The 20,491-nt window shown below is 52.2% G+C and overlaps 1 protein-coding gene across 1 annotated transcript in view; it reads left to right on the forward strand.

The window, feature by feature from the left end:
* LOC147108433 (solute carrier family 46 member 2-like) overlaps nucleotides 1-12,378 on the forward strand; it is a 111,506-nt gene extending 99,128 nt beyond the window's left edge. The window contains exon 4 of the mRNA XM_086005070.1: nucleotides 8,912-12,378. Within this exon, the coding sequence (XP_085861196.1) occupies nucleotides 8,912-9,041 (130 nt within the window). The 3' untranslated portion in view covers nucleotides 9,042-12,378. The remainder of the gene's footprint in view (nucleotides 1-8,911) is intronic.
* The last annotated feature ends 8,113 nt before the right edge of the window (nucleotides 12,379-20,491 follow it).

Here is a 20,491-nt window from a genome sequence, read left to right on the forward strand (position 1 = left end):
GGTAGAGGTAATAATGGTTCAGATGGGTCATCTTCTGTTTCGACTTTTCCTTTTCTGCTTCTTGGAGACTCTCTGGGCTCCACTCTCAGCTGCCAGCTGCATGCGCAGTTCCTCCTTCTCTTCCTCCTTTTTCCGTAGTAGAGCCACCTTCTCCCGATGTTCCGTAGACTTTCGGTGCTCCTCCATGATTTCTGTATGGTGGGAGTCCTGATCTAGGCCAGCGAGAGGGTCTTCTATTTCCTCCATACCCAGCTGGACGTTAGCCAGCTCTTGTTCCAAATCCAGACATCTTTCCTGAAGAGACTTCTTCATGTGTACCTCTGCCTCCAGCTTTTTCTGGGCTTTCAGCAAGTCGTTTACTAGTGACCTCATTTGTGATTTTAATACTTCAACTTCCTTTGGAGATTGATTGATTGGACTATGCAATCCCTCTACCGGAGCAGCTGTTTCAGCGGTCTGTTGTTCTACATTGACGTGAGTCAGCGTACTTTTGGCATCCAATGGCTGCTCTGTTGCAGTCGTTTCAGTCTGTGTCATCACATCAGCCATCTCAATGACTTTTGAGAGCTCCGAACCCTTTTCCTTTGAAGATCGCAGCTCGTGTTCAAGTTTTTCCCATTTCAGAGTCTTGTCCCTCAGCATATGAAGGAGTTGGCTGACCGTTAACTCTTCTGACACCAGATTATGGCACGCACCTTCAGAACCTGAATCAGCTTTGATTCGTTCGGCCTCCTCGCGCAGATGGTTGGTGTGCTCCTGCTCCATTTTCTCCATCAGTTGCTTCTGTTGCCTTTCCAGATTCTCCCACTCTGTAACAAAGAACTTTTTTATTTCATTCATCTCTTGCTCAAAACGGCGAATCATTTGTTCTAATTGCTGTTGTAGTTTGAAATGGAGTTGAGTTCGAGCCCAGTGTCCCTCAAAAATGTGCATATCAGTAGACTTGACAGACTCAGAATTCTCTGTTAAGCTATGTTGTTGTTGCTCAGTGGAATTCTGTGCTGAAACTTTGTCTTTTGCACATGGGTTGGTCTTACCATCATCAGTTCTAGAGTCTGGGCTGATTATCTGCACCGAGTTCTCACTCTTTATGGCTTTTAGCGAATGCCAGTCCATATTTATGTTTCTAAACCACTCCCGGCCTAGTAGTGGTGGACCTCCCTCCGGTAGCACATATAAGTCCATTATTTGACTTCCTTCGCCCTTGTTGGCCACTGCAACCTTTATTGTCCCGATGGGGTACACTCTCTGCCCCGTGTAGGTTGTCAATATAATTTCCGTATCCTGTAGGGGAATATGTTGGAATAACCTTCTGTAATCTTTCTTATTCATGACCGACAATGCCGATCCAGTGTCCAATTCCATTTTTACTTGGACTCCTTCTATCTGAAGAGTAACCCAAATTGTCTGGAGGTCTGCACCCTTACCAACGTTGAGTACCCTTAAGCTAGCCAGTTCAATACTGCTTCAGCCAGCCAGTTCATTACTGCTAGCGTCTGAATTGGACTCCTGTTCGGCCACCTTGTGTACTTTTGCGTATTTTCCTTGCGGTGACTTCTTGTTGCTGGTCTTCTTCCCTGACCTGCATACTCTAGCTATATGTCCAAGCCTACCACAAGTTCTACATTCTTGGTTTTTAAACCAACACTGGTTCTGATCATGCGTTGTCTTTCCACAACGATAACATTTGCCAGAACTCACACCCAATTTGTGTGCACTGAGCTCCGGTGACCGTAGCTGCATTACTGCCGTGCCTCTCGCTGCGGCTTCATGTGCTGCTGCCATAGTGACCGCCTTCTCAAGCGTCAGCTCATTCTCCTCGAGCAGTCGCTTTTGTGTATCCTGTTTAAATAAACCACACACAAATTTGTCTCGTAGTGCATCTGTCAGTCCCGTTCCAAACTGGCAATATTTCGCTAATTTACGCAATTCCAGCAAATATTCAGCATTGCTTTCATGCTGTAGCTGCCTTCTGTCGTAAAATTTAAATCGTTCCGCTAGCATCAGCGGCGTGGGGTTTAGATGATCTTTCAGGACAGTAACAATCTCATCGAACGTCTTATCCGCCGGTTCATCTGGTGATAACAGGTGTTTCAATTGCCCGTATGTCTTCGCACCCATTAAATTTAATAATGTTAGAGCTTTATCTTGGTCACGAATTTTATTGGCCTTACAATGATTTTTTACTCTTTCAACATATATGGCCCAATCTTCGAGGTCACTATCAAAGGTACTAATATTCCCGTGTTTAGGCATTGTAGATTTGCAATTTCTCAGATTTTCTTTTCTTTACTTGTTATCAAAGATGGCGGCTTCCCGCTCTTGCCGTCGTCCTCCACCCACAAAATGGCGGTTTTCCCGTGCTTGGCGGTCTTCACCCATCCCCCGACGCCGTCTCCCTTCAGCCCCCGAGTGCGGCCCTTATCTTCGCCGCGATCGATAGCCCGCGCTGTGCACCGCGGCTCTCGCACCTTGAGCTTCTGCAGCCGCCGCGCCTTTCAGTCCGAGTGCGGCCCTTATCTTTGGTCCCGAATGCTGGCCCGCGCTGCGCCTCGCACTTGAAGCGGCTCCCGGCCTCTGGCTCACCCGCTCGCGCGGCTCTTGCTCGCTCCCTCCCGGGCTCTGGCTTACCCGCTCGCGCGTTTCACCGCGGCTCTTATCAGGGATTGCGATCGCCCTTATCTTCTCCAACTTCCCCAGCCCTGTCTTTGCAGCCAACGCTGCACGGCTTACCCCACCACCTAGGTTGAACAAGGAAACTGCAGAAAGACTTCTGTCAGTCGCTGGAAGCTGTCAGGATGGCTGCTGCACTCCAGTGCTCAGTCGCTGATGGAGGCTTCAGAGTCCTAAAGCCTGTCGCTTCTAGTGGGGTGGTGATGTTTGAAACCTCTCTTCAACTGCCGCAGGGTAAGAACCTGACTCGTCGCCAGTGTTAAGTATGTGTATTGTACTGAACAATTAACACAAAGACTTAAACGTATAACTCAAACAGGTCTTTACTGGTTGGAGCTAGGGACTGCACGTAGGTCTTTACTTCATGCCCACAGGCGGGAACTGAGGGGAGATCAGTACCCACAGTACTATTTATACCCCTATGGCCAGGAGTGGTGCTGCGTATCACTACGCCCTACAAGTAGTGCAGTCCTGTCCATAGGTTCAAAGTAGCACACATATTACATACACAACAAGATTAGTTTGGGATTGACGCAGGGCTATGGGGAGAGAGCGGGGAAGTGGGATTAGTTTGGGATTGATGCAGGGCTATGGGGAGAGAGCGGGGCAGTGGGATTAGTTTGGGATTGATACAGGGCTATGAGGAGAGAGCGGGGCAGTGGGATTAGTTTGGGATTGATACAGGGCTATGAGGAGAGAGCGGGGCAGTGGGATTAATTTGGGATTGATACAGGAGCTGTGGGAGAGAGCAGGGAAGTGAGTTTGGTTTGGGATTGACACAGGGTTATGTGAAGAACGGGTCAGTGGGATTAGTTTGGGATTGTTACAGGGCTATGGGGAGAGCAGGGCAAAGGGATTAATTTGGGATTGATGCAGGGCTATGGGGAGAGTCAAGAGCACTGGGATTAGTTTGGGATTGATACAGGAGCTGTGGGAGAGAGCGGGGAAGTGAGATTTGTTTGGGATTGACACAGGGTTATGTGAAGAGTGGGTCAGTGGGATTAGTTTGAGATTGTTACAGGGCTATGTGGATGGAGCGAGGCAGTGGGATTAGTTTGGATTGATACAGGGCTATGAGGAGAGTGGGGCAGTGGGATTAGTTTGGATTGATACAGGGCTATGGGGAGAGCGGGGCAGTGGGATAGTTTGGGATCGATACAGGGCTCTAGGCAGAGAGTGGGGCAGTGGGATTAGTTTGGGATTGTTACAGGGCTATGGGGAGAGAGCGGGGCAGTGGGGTTAGTTTGGATTGATGCAGGGCTATGGGGAGAGCGGGGCAGTGGGATTAGTTTGGGATTGAGACAAGGCTATGAGGAGAGAGCGGGGCAGTGAGATTAGTTTGGGATTGATACAGGGCAATGGGGAAAGACTGTGGCAGTGAGATTAGTTTGGGTTTGATACAGGGCTATGAGGAGAGAGCGGGGCAGTGGGATTAGTTTGGATTGATACAGGGCTATGGGGAAAGAGTGTGGCAGTGAGATTAGTTTGGGTTTGATACAGGGCTATGAGGGGAGAGCGGGGCAGTGGGATTAATTTGGGATTGATACAGGGCTATGAGGAAAGTGGGGCAGTGGGATTAGTTTGGATTGATACAGGGCTATGGGGCGAGAGTGTGGCATTGAGATTAGTTTGGGATTGATAAAGGAGCTTTGGGTGAGAGTGGGGCAGCAAGGTTAGTTTGGGATTGACACAGGGCTATGGGGAGAGAGTGGGGCAGTTGGGTCAATTTGGATTGAGACAGGGCTATGAGGAGAGAGTGGGGCAATGGGATTAGTTTGGGATTGAAACAGAGCTATGGGGAGGGAGTGGGTCAGTGGGGTTAGTTTGCATTGATACAGGGCTATGAGGAGAGAGCGGGGCAGTGGGGTTAATTTGGATTGATACAGGACTATGGGGAGAGAGCGGGGCAGTGGGATTAGTTTCGGATTGATACAGGGCTATGGTGAGAGCGGGGCAGTGGGATTATTTTGGGATCGATACAGGGCTATGGGGAGAGAGCGGGGCAGTGAGATTAGTTTGGGACTGATGCAGGGCTATGGGGAGAGAGCGGGGCAGTGGGATTATTTTGGGATCGATACAGGGCTATGGGGAGAGAGCGGGGCAGTGAGATTAGTTTGGGACTGATGCAGGGCTATGAGGAGAGAGCGGGGCAGTGGGAATGGTTTGGGATTGATACAGGGCTAAGGTGAGAGCGGGGCAGTGGGATTATTTTGGGATCGATACAGGGCTATGGGGAGAGAGCGGGGCAGTGAGATTAGTTTGGGATTGACGCAGGGCTATGGGGAGAGAGCGAGGAAGTGGGATTAGTTTGTGATTGATGCAGGGCTATGGGGAGAGAGTGGGGCAGTGGGATTAGTTTGTGATTGATACAGGGCTATGGGGAGAGTGGGAGAGTGGGATTACTTTGGGATCGATACAGCGCTATGAGGAGAGAGACGGGCAGTGGGATTAGTTTGGGAGCGATACAGGGGTATGTGGAGAGTGCGGGGCAGTGAGATTAGTTTGGATTGACACAGGGCTATGGGGAGAGAGCGGGGCAGTGTGATTAGTTTGGAATTTATACAGGGCTATGGAGATAGCGGGGCAGTGGGATTACTTTGGGTTCGATACAGGGCTATGGGGAGAGAGCGGGGCAGTGGGATTAGTTTGGGATTGATACAGGGCTATAGGGAGAGCAGGACAGTGGGATTAGTTTCGGATCGATACAGGGCTATGGGGAGAGAGCGGGGCAGTGGGATTAGTTTGGGATTGATACAGGGCTTTGGGGAGGGAGCAGGGCAGTGGGATTAGTTTGGATTGATACAGGGCTTTGGGGAGGGAGCAGGGCAGTGGGATTAGTTTGGATTGATACAGGGCTATGGGGAGAGAGCAGGGCAGTGGGATTAGTTTGGATTGATACACGGCTATGAGGAGAGAGCGGGGCAGTGGGATTAGTTTGGATCGATACAGGGCTATGAGGAGAGAGTGGGGCAGTGAGATTAGTTTGGGATCGATACAGGGCTTTGGGGAGAGAGCGGGGCAGTGGGATTTGTTTTGGATTGATACAGGGCTATGGGTGGAGAGCGGGGCAGTGAAATTAGTTAGGGATTGATACAAGGCTATGGGGAGGGAGCGGGGCAGTGAGATTAGTTTGGGATTGATACAGGAGCCGTGGGAGAGAGCGGGGCAGTGAGGTTGGTTTGGGATTGACACAGGGTTACGTGAAGTGCGGGTGAGTGGGATTAGTTTGGGATTGTTACAGGGCTATGGGGAGGGAGCGGGGCAGTGGGATTATTTTGGATTGATACAGGGCCGTGGGGAGAGCGGGGCAATGGGAATAAGTTTGTGATGGATACAGGGCTATGCGGAGAGAGCGGGGCAGTGGGGTTAGTTTGGATTGATACAGGGCTATGGGGAGAGCGCGAGGCAGTGGGATTAGTTTGGGATTGATACAGGGCTATGGTGAGAGCGGGGCAGTGAGATTAGTTTGGGACTGATGCAGTGCTATGGGCAGAGAGTGGAGCAATGGGGTTGGTTTGGATTGATACAGGGCTATGGGGAGAGAGCGGGGCAGTGGGATTGGTTTGGGATTGATACAGGGCTAAGGTGAGAGCGGGGCAGTGGGATTATTTTGGGATCGATACAGTGCTATGGGGAGAGAGCGGGGCAGTGAGATTAGTTTGGGATTGACACAGGGCTATGGGGAGAGAGCGGGGAAGTGGGATTAGTTTGGGATTGATGCAGGGCTCTGGGGAGAGAGCGGGACAGTGGGATTAGTTTGTGATTGATACAGGGCTATGGGGAGAGTGGGACAGTGGGATAACTTTGGGATCGATACAGGGCTATGGGGAGAGAGACGGGCAGTGGGATTAGTTTGGGAGCGATACAGGTGTATGTGGAGAGAGCGGGGCAGCGGGATTAGTTTGGGATTGACACAGGGCTATGGGGAGAGCGGGACAGTGGGATTAGTTTGGGATCGATACAGGGCTACTGGTTGAGAGCGGGGCAGTGGGATTAGTTTGGGATTGATAGAGGGCTATGGGTTGAGTGTGGGGCAGTGAAATTAGTTTGGAATTGATACAGGGCTATGCGGCGGGAGCGTAGCAGTGAGATTAGTTTGGGATTGATACAGGAGCTGTGGGAGAGAGCGGGGCAGTGAGACTGGTTTGGGATTGTCACAGGGCTATGTGAAGAGTGGGGCAATGGGATTAGTTTGGGATTGTTACAGGGCTATGGGGATGGAGCGAGGCAGTGGGATTATTTTGGAATGATACAGGGCTATGGGGAGAGAGTGAGGCAGTGGGATTAGCTTGGATTGATATAGGGCTATGAGGAGAGAGCAGGGCATTGGAATTAGCTTGGATTGATACAGGGCTATGGGGAGAGCAGGGCAAAGGGATTAATTTGGGATTGATACAGAGCAATGAGGAGAGAGAAGAGCAGTGGGAATAGTTTGGGATTGATATAGGGATGTAGGGAGAGAGCGGGGCAGTGCGATTTGTTTGGGATTGATACAGCACCATGGGGAGAGCGGGGCAATGGGAATACGTTTGGGATGGATACAGGGCTATGGGGAGAGAGCGGGGCAGTGAGATTAGTTTGGAATTGATACAGGGCTATGGAGATAGCGGGGCAGTGGGATTACTTTGGGTTCGATACAGGGCTATGGGGAGAGAGCGGGGCAGTGGGATTAGTTTGGAATTGATACAGGGCTATGGAGATAGCGGGGCAGTGGGATTACTTTGGGTTCGATACAGGGCTATGGGGAGAGAGCGGGGCAGTGGGATTAGTTTGGGATTGATACAGGGCTATAGGGAGAGCGGGACAGTGGGATTAGTTTGGGATCGATACAGGGCTATGGGGAGAGAGCCGCGCAGTGGGATTAGTTTGTGATTGATACAGGGCTTTGGGGAGAGAGCGGGGCAGTGGGATTAGATTGGATTGATACAGGGCTATGGGGAGAGAGCGGGGCAGTGGGATTAGTTTGGATTGATACAGGGCTATGGGGAGAGAGCGGGGCAGTGGGATTAGTTTGGATTGATACAGGGCTATGAGGAGAGAGCGGGGCAGTGGGATTAGTTTGGATTGATACAGGTCTATGAGGAGAGAGCGGGGCAGTGGGATTAGTTTGGGATCGATACAGGGCTACGGGGAGAGAGCCGCGCAGTGGGATTAGTTTGGGATCGATACAGGGCTTTGGGGAGAGAGCGGGGCAGTGGGATTTGTTTGGGATTGATACAGGGCTATGGGTGGAGAGCGGGGCAGTGAAATTAGTTCGGGATTGATACAGGGCTATGGGGAGGGAGCGGGGCAGTGAGATTAGTTTGGGATTGATACAGGAGCTGTGGGAGAGAGCGGGGCAGTGAGATTGGTTTGGGATTGACACAGGGTTACGTGAAGTGCGGGTGAGTGGGATTAGTTTGGGATTGTTACAGGGCTATGGGGAGGGAGCGGGGCAGTGGGATTATTTTGGATTGATATAGGGCTATGGGGAGAGAGTGAGGCAGTGGGATTACTTTGGGATTGATACAGGGCTATGAGGAGAGAGAAAAGCACTGGGAATAGTTTGGGATTGATACAGGGCCGTGGGGAGAGCGGGACAATGGGAATAAGTTTGTGATGGATACAGGGCTATGCGGAGAGAGCGGGGCAGTGGGGTTAGTTTGGATTGATACAGGGCTATGGGGAGAGCGCGGGGCAGTGGGATTAGTTTGGGATTGATACAGGGCTATGGTGAGAGCGGGGCAGTGGGTTTATTTTGGGATCGATACAGGGCTATGGGGAGAGAGCGGGGCAGTGGGATTAGTTTGGGATTGATGCAGGGCTATGGGGAGAGAGCGGGGCAGTGGGATTAGTTTGGGATTGATACAGGGCTATGGGGAGAGTGGGACAGTGGGATTAGTTTGGGATCGATACAGGGCTATGGGGAGAGAGCCGGGCAGTGGAATTAGTTTGGGATCGATACAGGGGTATGTGGAGAGAGCGGGGCAGTGGGATTAGTTTGGGATTGATACAGGGCTATGAGGGAGCGGGACAGTGGGATTAGTTTGGGATCGATACAGGGCTATGGATTGAGAGCGGGGCAGTGAAATTAGTTTGGGATTGATACAGGGCTATGGGGAGGGAGCGGGGCAGTGGGGTTAGTTTGGATTGTTCTAGTACAGTCACAGTGGACTGAATAGCCACTTTTTGTGCTGTAAATCTGTGTGGAACGGCAGATTGTGACATTTGTTTAATTAAGGGTATATTTCTATTGCAGGGTTTACAGCTGCAGACAGCGTAATGACGATTACAGCCAGATTCCTGGCACGGACTCGGCACAGAGACTCATCACAGAAGGACTTAATAATTTCAATGACGGATGTTCCAAATCTTCCTCTTCGGAGTAAGGTTGCATACCGAAACTCTCACAGGGACTGTCAGCCATGATGTTAATACAAACAACAGGCAGAGAACAAGAGGACTGAAGTTGAAGAAAGGAACGTTGGAGCCCTGACCATTGCAACTGAGAGAAATTCTCACTTCTGGGTCTCAAACTTAAATCTATTGTAGCATTGAATCAGCGCTGTGCTCCGAGCTCTGAGTCTGTCCCAGGGATGTTGAGGCCTTTCTAATGCCTGTGCTGGGTACATTGGTGCACTGCTTATGTTACTGGATTAGCAATTCAGTAGAACAGGGGCTCAAATCCCACCATGGCAGCTTGAGAATTTGAATTCAGTTTTTAAAAATCTGGAATCAGTGAAAGTGACCATGAAGCTGTGGGATTGTTGTAAAACCCCAGCTGGTTCGCTGATGTCCTTTAGGGAGGAAATCTGCCACCCTCACCCGGTCTGGCCTATATGTGACTCCAGACCCAAACCATCGTGGTTGACTTCATTGCCCGCTAAAGTGGCCCAGCAAGCCCCTCCATTGTATAAAATCACTCAGGGTAACTAGGGATGGGCAATAAATGCCGGTCTTGCCTGGGATGCCCACATCCCGAGAATGAATAATAAAAGCCAGCTGGAGGGGCTGATGATACGTCGATGGGATGTTTATTAACTCTCCAAACATTGCACTCACTTGGAGAGAAAGATGCCCGCATTGAGACTTGTTTTAATATATCTCACAGAAGGGTCTGTCTGTTTGCCCCATGGCCCTGATATAACAGATAAATATCCCGGTATTTTGTAATAGCGATATGCGTCACTGAGTTTTTCCCTCGGCCTTGCATTCTTCCACTTTAAATTCCAAAACACGGGTCATGCTGGTTACAGCATAAACACTCCGATTCTGGGCAGGCACCCAACACCACATCCTTATTGAAAACAGAAGTTTTCACTGATTCTTCCTGGTACCATCTAGTAAAGTCACAATTTACCATTATCAGAGAGAGAGAAACTGCCCCAGATCAAGCGCCAGATTGAGAAACTGTTGCTGAGAGTAAGGCAATGCCAGAGAATGTCAGTCTGATTGCCTCTTTCACTGTACTTCACGTTACAGGAGAGTGACGACTGAGCCAGTTCCCCATGAACCCTGTACCCTGTGGGAGACTAGTTCAAACCGTACAAACACTTCAGAATCCTGGGAATCCTCACTGGGCAGGCACTCGGACAGAGCAGGGCAATGCCATAGATTACCCTTCTATTCCCATCCCATGGCACATCACAGATCACCAGGCCATGTTGCCTTAGCAGAGATGACATATATTTCACCGGCCTACACAACACCAACTGCACTGCCCTCATCCACCCTCTCTGTTACCTCATCAAAAAACTCAAGCTAATCAAACACGATTTGCCCTTAACAAATCCATGCTGGCTCTCCTTTATTAGTCCATGCTTGTCCAAGTGGCTGTCAATTTTTCCGGATTATTGTTTCTAAAAGCTTCCCCACTACCAACATTAAACTGGCTTGTAATGCCAGGTGTATCCTTCTCCCCTTTTTTAAACAAGGGTGTAACATTTACAATCCTCCAGTCCTCTGGCACCACCCCTGTATCTAAGGATTGGAAGATTGTGACCAGCACCTCTGCAATTTCTACCCTCACTTGCCTCAGCAACCTAGGATGCATCCCATCCAGACCAGGTGACTTACCCACTTTAAGTACAGCCAGCCTTTCTAGCACCTCCCCTTTATCTATATTTATCTCATCCAGTATCCCGGCAGCCTCCTCGTTTACCATAACTTTGGCAAAGTCCTCTTCCTTGGTAAACACCGATTCACAGTACTCATTTAGTACCTCAGCCATGCCTTCTTCCTCCACCAATAGATTTCAAATTTGGTCCCTAATCAGCCCCACCACTCCTGACGATTCTTTTACTGTTTTAATCACAGAGGAAAACTTCCATTTAACATAAGGGCCACTTCCATCCAGCAGCATTATTTTTAACTTGTGTGACTGCACTATTCATCAAAATACAACCTTCAAAGTAACTTCTTTCAAATCCTTTCCATGAGAAAATGGTAAAAGATCCTGAACTATGACTGCAAGATGGTGATTCCTTGACTGAACCTCGGATTCTGTTTAAATTCTCTCCGTCTCCACAGTCCTGCAGCATTTAGCCCTGTTAAATGCTGATCATATACTGAGTAGGAGGATGTGTGTTAATTCTTCATCTTCCCAGGGTCCCACTGACCCTGAGACACATGATCCATTGTCAAAGGTGGAAGAGATTGACTGTGACCATTTGTGACTTTGATCAGTGGGCTATCAGTACTGTGGGAGGGGCGAGGGCCAGAGTGGAGGGACTTGGACAGGGAGAGGTGGAATGCAATTGCAAGCACTCAAACTAAAGGAATCCCAAGCAATGGGGGAAGGACTAAGGTGGTCTCCCTGAGTGCCACAGAGCTACAGTGATGGTTTGAGTGAGGGCCATGGTGTGATGACCTCAGTTAGGGGCAGGACTTCACCATTGGTGAGCCCGGCTCTGTCACTGCCAGGATATCAACGCTCTTCCAGGATGGGAAAGGCAAAGGATGGAGTGGGAGAGAGGATGGCTAGAGACCATTGGAGGGACAATTAGATTGGGGGGAAACATAGGAGCAGGAATAAGCCATTCGCCCCTCGAGCCTGTTCCGCCATTCAGCCAGATCATGGTTGATCTGTGTTTCAACCCCATTTACCTGCCTTTCCTCCATATCCCTGATACCCTTACCCAACAACACTGTCAATCCCAGTCTTCAAAATTTCAATTGACCCCCAGAATCCACAACGTTTTAGGGAGAGAGTTCTCCATTTCCACTGCCCTTCCTTTGTGTGAAGAAATGGTAACTCCCGTTGTAACTGCTTATTCAATGGCCCTGAAGCAGTAGTCTTGGGCACAGTTCTTTATTGTGGGCTGTTTGTTAGTTGTTTTTTATTGAGTTGTCAGCTTTTTTGATGCTGTCCTCAGCTCGTCCCAGTTTGTGGGTTGTACTGTTTGGTTGCTCTCGAACTGCTGTGTCACAACTCATCATTACTGTGTCCAGCTCTGCTCACAGAGCACAAGCTGATCATTCAAGCCTTGCAAATACTTCAGAGAAGAATTGAGAGACTGGTTGTCACATTTCAGGATTTTCTGATCATTTTTCCACAGAAATAATTTGAGAAAATACTTGGTTGTAAAGCAAAGTGTATTCACACAAGTTTTGTTTTAAAAAGGCACTGGAACGAAAGATAATAAAATGCTAATTTTTCCAAAGACTGTAAATAATAAGTAATTGATTAGCCTGTCTCAGTAATCAATAAACACCCCATGCTCACTGTGTTGGGAGGTCCCTTGTCTTGGGCATTTGGTCTGGGGTGTAAGTTAGGCCCTCCTCACAGGTTGTGAAAAAGGGAGACAAAAGTCATTGACGGAAACACACACAGGCAGTCAGCCAGGTAGTTAAACAGAAAGCTGTGAGGACAAGCTTGAGCAGGCTCAGGATTTTCATATCCAGGAGTAATTTTCTTTAAGTCAAGCAAGATGACCCACTGATGTGGGGATGCGTAGCATGTTCAGTATCATTATGGAGGAACAAGTTGTACTGATTGAATGAAATGATTCGGATCATTACTGTTGCTCTGTAAGTTCACTTGTGAAGTATAACGGCTTAATAATTTCAATCTCACCAGCTATTTTCTCAGTCTGTCTTTGAAGAAGATTGACTTCAATGAAAATAAAAATCTGAGAGATGTGAAAGAGGGGGTGCTGATTCGCTGTCACCCATTTTACACTATCTCACAAAGTGAAAATCTACCCCATGTGCGAAAGACATGATATGCAGTTTATATTTCAACACGTTGTTACATCCCCTGTCATAAAAGGTTATGTATAAGTAGATACTGAGTGAATGGTCAATCTGTAGCAGTCTACGTACTCCTAGCAAAAAATACTGAACTCGGAGAGGTTCAACAGAAAAGGTTTAATTGTTGAGGCTGCATGCTGAACACAAAATGGAGTCAGAGACTACACAAAGTACGACTGCCTTTCATCAGTGCACAGCTTCGACTGCTCCTCCCCTGCTCTGGGCTTAACTATGTTGCAGATCAAGTTTCTTAAAGGTGTGATCCTACTTAAAGGCATGACGCCTGATTTATAGTCTACGGACCGGAAAGCGGATTGTGTCCTTTCTGTGATCGGTACGCCACACAGCTCCCCCCAGAATCCGCTAGTAGGGAGTGTACGAACTGGTGTGGCGGCTTGATGGCACGGCCGGAACGGCTCTTGGCGGTTGATGTCGGGAGCGGGGCGGTCGGAAGCGTCGGGCTCTTAGGCGGTGGGGGTTGGCCCACTTGAACGGGCTCGTCGGGCTCTAGGTGCACCAGCTTGAGCCGGTCGACCAACACCTTGTCAGTTCTGCCGCCCACTTCGAGGAGGAAGAACTTGTTCCCCGTCTGGAGTACCTTGTAGGGTCCGTCGTATGGGGGCTGTAGAGGTCCTCGGTGGGCGTCATGGCACACGAAAACAAATTTGGCCATGTGCAGGCTAGGTGGTACGCGGGTTGCTGGTTTGCCGTGCCGGCCGGTGGGTACCGGAGCGAACTGTTGTGATCGGTTGGCGAAAGCACGGCGTTGCTGGTCAGCCGACCAGGAGGTCGTGGCGGTGGGCAGGAACTCTCCAGGTGTGCGCAGCGACTGGCCATACACGAGTTCCACCGCCGAGGCTTGCAGGTCTTCCTTGACCGCGGAATGTAGGCCGAGTAGCACCCGCGGGAGGCGGTCGATCCAAGCCTCGTCCTCAAGGCTGGCGCGGAGGGACGCCTTCATGGACCTGTGGAATCGCTCGCACAGTCCGTTGGCTTGGGGGTGGTAAGCCGTGGTGCGGTGAATGGCCACCCCGAGGTTTCGGGCGATGGCGGCCCACAGATCAGAGGTGAACTGCGGGCCTCTATCCAACGTCATGTCAGAGGGGACGCCGAACCGAGCGACCCAGGTACCGATGAACGCCCTCGCGATGTCGGCGGTGGTGGTGGACGTCAGTGGAATGGCCTCGGGCCAGTGGGTGGTACGGTCCACAATTGTCAGCAGGTGCGTGTGACCTTGTGATGGCGGCAGGGGGCCGATGAGGTCGATGTGGACGTGGTCGAACCTTCTTTCTGGCACGGTGAACTCCTCGAGTGGGGCTTTGACGTGCTGGTGGATTTTGGCACGCTGGCAAGCTATGCAGGATCTGGACCAGACGCGCACATCTTTGCGCAGGCCGCGCCAGACAAATCGGTTGGCCACCAACCGGGGTGTGAGGCCGTGGACGATGTCGAACACCCGTTTTCGCCAAGACGCCGGGACTACGGGGCGGGGTTGCACCAAGGAGGTGTCGCATTTGACTGTGATGGCGGACGGGCCGCAGGCAACGTTGGTCAGTCGCAGCCCTGGGAGGGTTGTGGGCGCGGAGAGCAGATCGGGGTCGGTGCGTTGCTCCGCTGCCAGTTGAGCATAGTCCACTGCCAGGTGGGCGCCGTGGACGGCGGGGCGGGATAGGCAGTCGGCCACTACGTTGTCTCGACCGGAGACGTGCCGGATGTCCGTGGTGAATTCGGACACCGCGGCGAGCTGGCGTTGTTGTCTGGCTGACCACGGGTCCGCAGATTTCGCCATCGCGAATGTCAGGAGTTTGTGGTCGACAAACACGGTGAAGGGGCGGCCCTCCAGAAGAAATCTAAAATGGCGGACTGCCAGGTACAGTGCGAGGAGCTCGCGGTCAAAGGCGCTGTATTTGGCCTCCGGGGGGTGCAGTTGGCGACTGAAAAAGGCCAGCGGTTGCCAGGCCCCGTCGACCCACTGTTCGTACACGGCGCCGACCGCGTGGTCGGAGGCGTCCGTGGTGAGGGCCACCCTGGCGTTGGGCTGTGGGTGAGCAAGCATGGTGGCGTCGGCGAGCGCCTTTTTGGTCGAGTCGAAAGCGGTCAACATGTCCGCCGACCACTCGATCGCCATTCTGTCTTTCTTACCCCGGAGGGCTTCGTATAGGGGCTGCATGAGGGAGGCCGCTCCGGGAATGAAGTGGTTGTAAAAGTTGATCATCCCCAAGAACTCCTGGAGGCCTTTGATGGTGGTAGGCCGGGGGAACTGCTGGACGGCTTGCACCTTGGCGGGCAGGGGAATGGCTCCGTCCTGCGTGATGTGGTGGCCGAGGAATTCGATCCTGCTGAGGCCGAATTGGCACTTGGCTGGGCTGATGATGAGCCCGTGCTCACTGAGCCGCTGGAACAGGGTGCGGAGGTGCTCGATGTGTTCCTGCTTGGAGGAACTAGCTACCAGGATGTCATCCAGGTAGACAAAGAGGAACTTCAGGTCCCGGAGAACCGAGTACATGAGCCGCTGGAAGGCCTGGGCCGCATTTTTGAGGCCGAACGGCATTCGGAGGAACTCAAATAGCCCAAAAGGGGTGATTATGGCCGTCTTGGGAACGTCCGTGGGGTGGACTGGCACCTGATGGTAACCGCGCACCAGGTCGACTTTGGAGAAGACTGAGTGGCTGGCCAGTCTAGCCGAGAAGTCTTGAATGTGCGGTATGGGGTACTGATCCGGTGTGGTGGCGTTGTTTAGGCGCTGGTAGTCCCCACAGGGGCGCCATCCCCTGTCGGGTTTGGTGACGATGTGGAGTGGGGAGGCCCAAGGGCTGTTGGAGCGGCGGATGATACCGAGCTGTTCCATTGTGGCGAACTCGGCCCGCGCAATCTCCAGCTTGGCCGGGTCTAGCCTGCGGGCGTGGGCATACACCGGTGGGCCTGTGGTGGGGATGAAGTGTTCTACCCCGTGCTTAGAAACCTTCGCGGAGAAGGTCGGGTTGGTGAGGGCTGGGAACTCAGCCAGGAGTGCTGAGTAGTCGTCCGTTGAGCAGGCGCGGCACTGCCACGCCATTTCGGCGGATTCGGGGGGGCCATGGCGCCCGGGATAGGTGACATGGTGTTCATGTCCATGAGGCGGTGCCGAGGCATGTCGACCAACAGGCCATGGGCGCACAGGAAATCCGCACCGAGGAGCGGGGAGAGCACCTTGGCGGTGATAAACTCCCAGTGGTAGCGGCGGCCTGTGAGGTCGATGGTGACAGTGCGGGTGCCGTACGTCCGGATGTCGGTGCCATTGGCGGCAGCCAGCGCAGGGCCGCGGCTGCCTCGCTGTACCTCGAGGGCGGACGCGGGGATGATGCTGCGCTGCGCGCCCGTGTCGCATAGGAAACGGCGTCCGGAGGCGCTGTCCGTAACCTACAGCAGCGCGCCTGCTTGCCCCACGGCCATCGTGTAGGCCGGTGTGGGGGGCGGTTGGAAACGTGCAGGGATGGCTGCAGCGGTGTGCCCGTGCGCCGAACCGGGTATGGAAGTCGCAGTAGCCCTGGGTCGGAGGGCTTGGGGGACGTGGGGGCCTGGGGGGCCTCGTGGCTGAGCTGTGTGGCCGCGCGATAGAGGGTGGAGCGCGCGCCGACGCTGCGGAGGCCAGGTCGGGGGTGACGGCGTGGTTGGAGCTGCTGGACAGGAGCTTATCGGCTTCGTCGGCCAGGGCCTCGAGGTCCGTGAGGCTGGACGCCATGATCGCCGGGCGGATGCTGGGTGGTAGTTGGCGGATAAAGAGCGTGTGGAAGAGGGAGCCGGGCGGTTTCTCATCGGTCAGAGCAAGCATGTGTGAGAGCAAGTCTGACGGCGTGGAGTCACCGAGGCCCGGGAGGTCGAGGAGGTGGCAGTTGCGCAAGAATTGGGAGACTGTGAATTTTTTAATGAGCGCGGCCCTGAGATCTGCGTACTTGCCTTCCTCCAGAGGTTTTTGCAGTGTTGTCCAGACTTTCGTGATTGTGGAGCTGCCCAGGGAGGCGAGGAGGTAGTCGTACATCGTTGCGTTGGCGGTGATGCCGCGGAGTCGGAATTGCGATTCGGCTTGAAGGAACCAGGCGGTGGCCAGGTTCTCCCAGAACTCCGGCAGCTTCACAGAAACTGCGTTTGTGTCAGCCATGGTTATGCTTAGGAGTCGTCCTGAGCATCGGGGTCACCAATGTAGGAGTCTACATACTCCTAGCAAAAAATACTGAACTCGGAGAGGTTCAACAGAAAAGGTTTAATTGTTGAGGCTGCATGCTGAACACAAAATGGAGTCAGAGACTACACAAAGTATGACTGCCTTTCATCAGTGCACAGCTTCGACTGCTCCTCCCCCGCTCTGGGCTTAACTATGTTGCAGATCGAGTTTCTTAAAGGTGTGATCCTTCTTAAAGGCATGATGCCTGATTTATAGTCTACGGACCGGAAAGCGGATTGTGTCCTTTCTGTGATCGGTACGCCACAAATCTATAGAATAGACTCCCGAGGGAGACAGTGGAAGTAGTTAGTGTTCAAATGCAAATTAGACAGGTTTATTTCAGAAAAAAGCATTTTGGGATCCAGTATCTGAGTAATTTGAGACATGAGGTGTGGTGAGTGCAGCGAGCTCGGGAGGAACAGGTGACTTTGGACCTCTGGTTCCCAAAGCTCTCCACCACTGGGGGTTTTCCTCGCCTCGTGTCTGGGTCTGTTGTAGACTCATTGACAGAGATTGATCACTGTGATTGGTCAACAACTCCATTATCATTGGATCATGTGACTACTGGGATGGTAGAAGGCGATCTAGATAGAGCTCGGTCTTTTTCCGTTTAGTAATCCATATGTCCCTATGTTCCAGTGTGAATCAACTTCAGCATATAAGGAACATAGGATCCACTTGGGAGCGACTGAAGCCACTAAACCCAAAAAGATGCCAATAGCAGCTTGAAATGTGTAACACTGGTCCTCAGCATCAGAGGACCTTATACAGGCATTAGATCTTGTACGTTCATCTTAGAGGGCAGGTGGGGCCTGATCCAAAAGACGGTACCTCTGACCTTATACAGGTACACATCTAAATAATAACCAGAAAAAAGTACATCCAACACATTACTCCAAACTAAACTGCTTCAAACTGGTAAAGGGCAGATTTAAGGCAAAGAGCAATAAACATCATTATTCCAGGAACAGCAGTGGGGGCGAAAACCCCAAGAATCAGTTAGATGCTGGAACAGGGAACTCGAAGCCTTTCTGCTGGATTTGCTAAGATGGGCCGATTAAGAGAAAGATTTGTATTTCTATAGCGCATTTTACCACTTCAAGGCGTCCCAAATGCATTACAGCCAATGAAGTACTTTTTGAAGTGTTGTCACTGTTGTAATGTAGAAAACGCAGCAGCCATTTTGCACAGAGCAAGATCCCACCAGCAGCAATGGGATAATGATCAGTTAATCTGTTTTAGTGATGTTGCTTGAGGGATAAATATTGGTCAGGACACTGGGAGAACTCCACTGCTCTTCTTCGAATGGTCCGCCCTAGAGATCAGACTGTTTAACGTCTCACCCGAAAGACAGCCCCTCCGACAGTGCAGTGCTCCCTCAGTACTGCCCCTCCGACAGTGCAGTGCTCCCTCAGTACTGCCCCTCCGACAGTGCAGCGCTCCCTCAGTACTGCCCCTCCGACAGTGCAGCACTCCCTTAGTACTGCCCCCAGACAGTGCAGCACTCCCTCAGTACTGCCCCTCCGACAGTGCAGCACTCCCTCGGTACTGCCCCTCCGACAGTGCAGTGCTCCCTCAGTACTGACCCTCCGACAGTGCAGTGCTCCCTCAGTACTGCCCCTCCGACAGTGCAGTGCTCCCTTAGTACTGCCCCCAGACAGTGCAGCACTCCCTCAGTACTACCCCTCCGACAGTGCAGTGCTCCCTCAGTACTGACCCTCCGACAGTGCAGTGCTCCCTCAGTACTGCCCCTCCGACAGTGCAGCGCTCCCTCAGTACTGCCCCTCCGACAGTGCAGTGCTCCCTCAGTACTGCCCCTCCGACAGTGCAGCACTCCCTTAGTACTGCCCCCAGACAGTGCAGCACTCCCTCAGTACAGCCCCTCCGACAGTGCAGTGCTCCCTCAGTACTGCCCCTCCGACAGTGCAGTGCTCCCTCAGTATTGCCCCTCTGACAGTGCAGCGCTCCCTCAGTACTGCCCCTCAGACAGTGCAGCGCTCCCTCAGTACTGCCCCTCCGACAGTGCAGCGCTCCCTCAGTACTGCCCCTCCGACAGTGCAGCGCTCCCTTAGTACTGCCCCCAGACAGTGCAGCACTCCCTCAGTATTGCCCCTCTGACAGTGCAGTGCTCCCTCAGTACCGCCCCTCAGACAGTGCAGCGCTCCCTCAGTACTACCCCTCCGACAGTGCAGTGCTCCCTCAGTACTGACCCTCCGACAGTGCAGTGCTCCCTCAGTACTGACCCTCCGACAGTGCGGCGCTCCCTCAGTACTGCCCCTCTGACAGTGCAGCACTCCCTCAGTACTGCCCCTCTGACAGTGCGGTGCTCCCTCAGTACTGCCCCTCCGACAGTGCAGTGCTCCTCAGTACTGCCCCTCCGACAGTACAGTGCTCCTCAGTACTGCCCCTCCGACAGTGCAGCGCTCCCTTAGTACTGCCCCCAGACAGTGCAGCACTCCCTCAGTACTGCCCCTCCGACAGTGCAGTGCTCCCTCAGTACTGACCCTCCGACAGTGCAGTGCTCCTCAGTACTGCCCCTCCGACAGTGCAGCGCTCCCTCAGTACTGCCCCTCCGACAGGGCAGTGCTCCTCAGTACTGCCCCTCCGACAGTGCAGCGCTCCCTCAGTACTGCCCCTCCGACAGGGCAGCACTCCCTCAGCACTGCCCCTCCGACAGTGCAGCGCTCCCTCAGTACTGCCCCTCCACCAGTGCAGCGCTCCCTCAGTACTGCCCCTACGACAGCTCAGCGCTCTCTCAGTACAGCCCCTTCAACAGTACAGCGCTCCCTCAGCACTGCACTGGAGTGTCAGCCTGGATTATGTGCTCAGGTATCTGGAGTGCAACTTGAACCCATGATCTTCTGACTCAGAGGCGAGGCTGCTGCCCACAGAGCCACAGCTGACGTCCCATGGATTAATCCCATGATTTTGCAAGTGAGTAATTGACTCAACTGTACTAAGCTCAGTTTTTGAACCACTAAGGCCCACAATCTCAGCCTTAGGGCCATCGCAAGAACAATTCTGTGCCCAGTGGATCATGACCCCTATTCCCTGCCTTGGAATTGTCATTCCCCACCACTGCATATCTTTAGCCTCCTGAACGACTTTGGCTGAATTTCACATTTTAAAACCACAATATTTTTAAATTAAAAAACATCTTTCTGCCCATTTCCGGTGCGTAAAGTGAAAAGGCAATGAGTAACTAGGAGGGCGTCGTGTTTAAATGCTTTTAATGTGGACAGAATATTCTGGAAATTCCATTAGCACCTCCGTCTGGTGCTGCAGTAATCCCCATGGGATGGGAGGGTTAACCAGACTTTTCCCGGCGTTGCTGGGGAGAAGGAATTTTGCTGGGATGGCAGTGCCTGATTAATCCTGTTGTGAGAC

The sequence above is a fragment of the Somniosus microcephalus genome, chromosome 13, assembly GCF_052327205.1.
Source record: "Somniosus microcephalus isolate GS21.2 chromosome 13, FLI_Smic_1.0, whole genome shotgun sequence".
Lineage (NCBI taxonomy): Eukaryota > Metazoa > Chordata > Chondrichthyes > Squaliformes > Somniosidae > Somniosus > Somniosus microcephalus.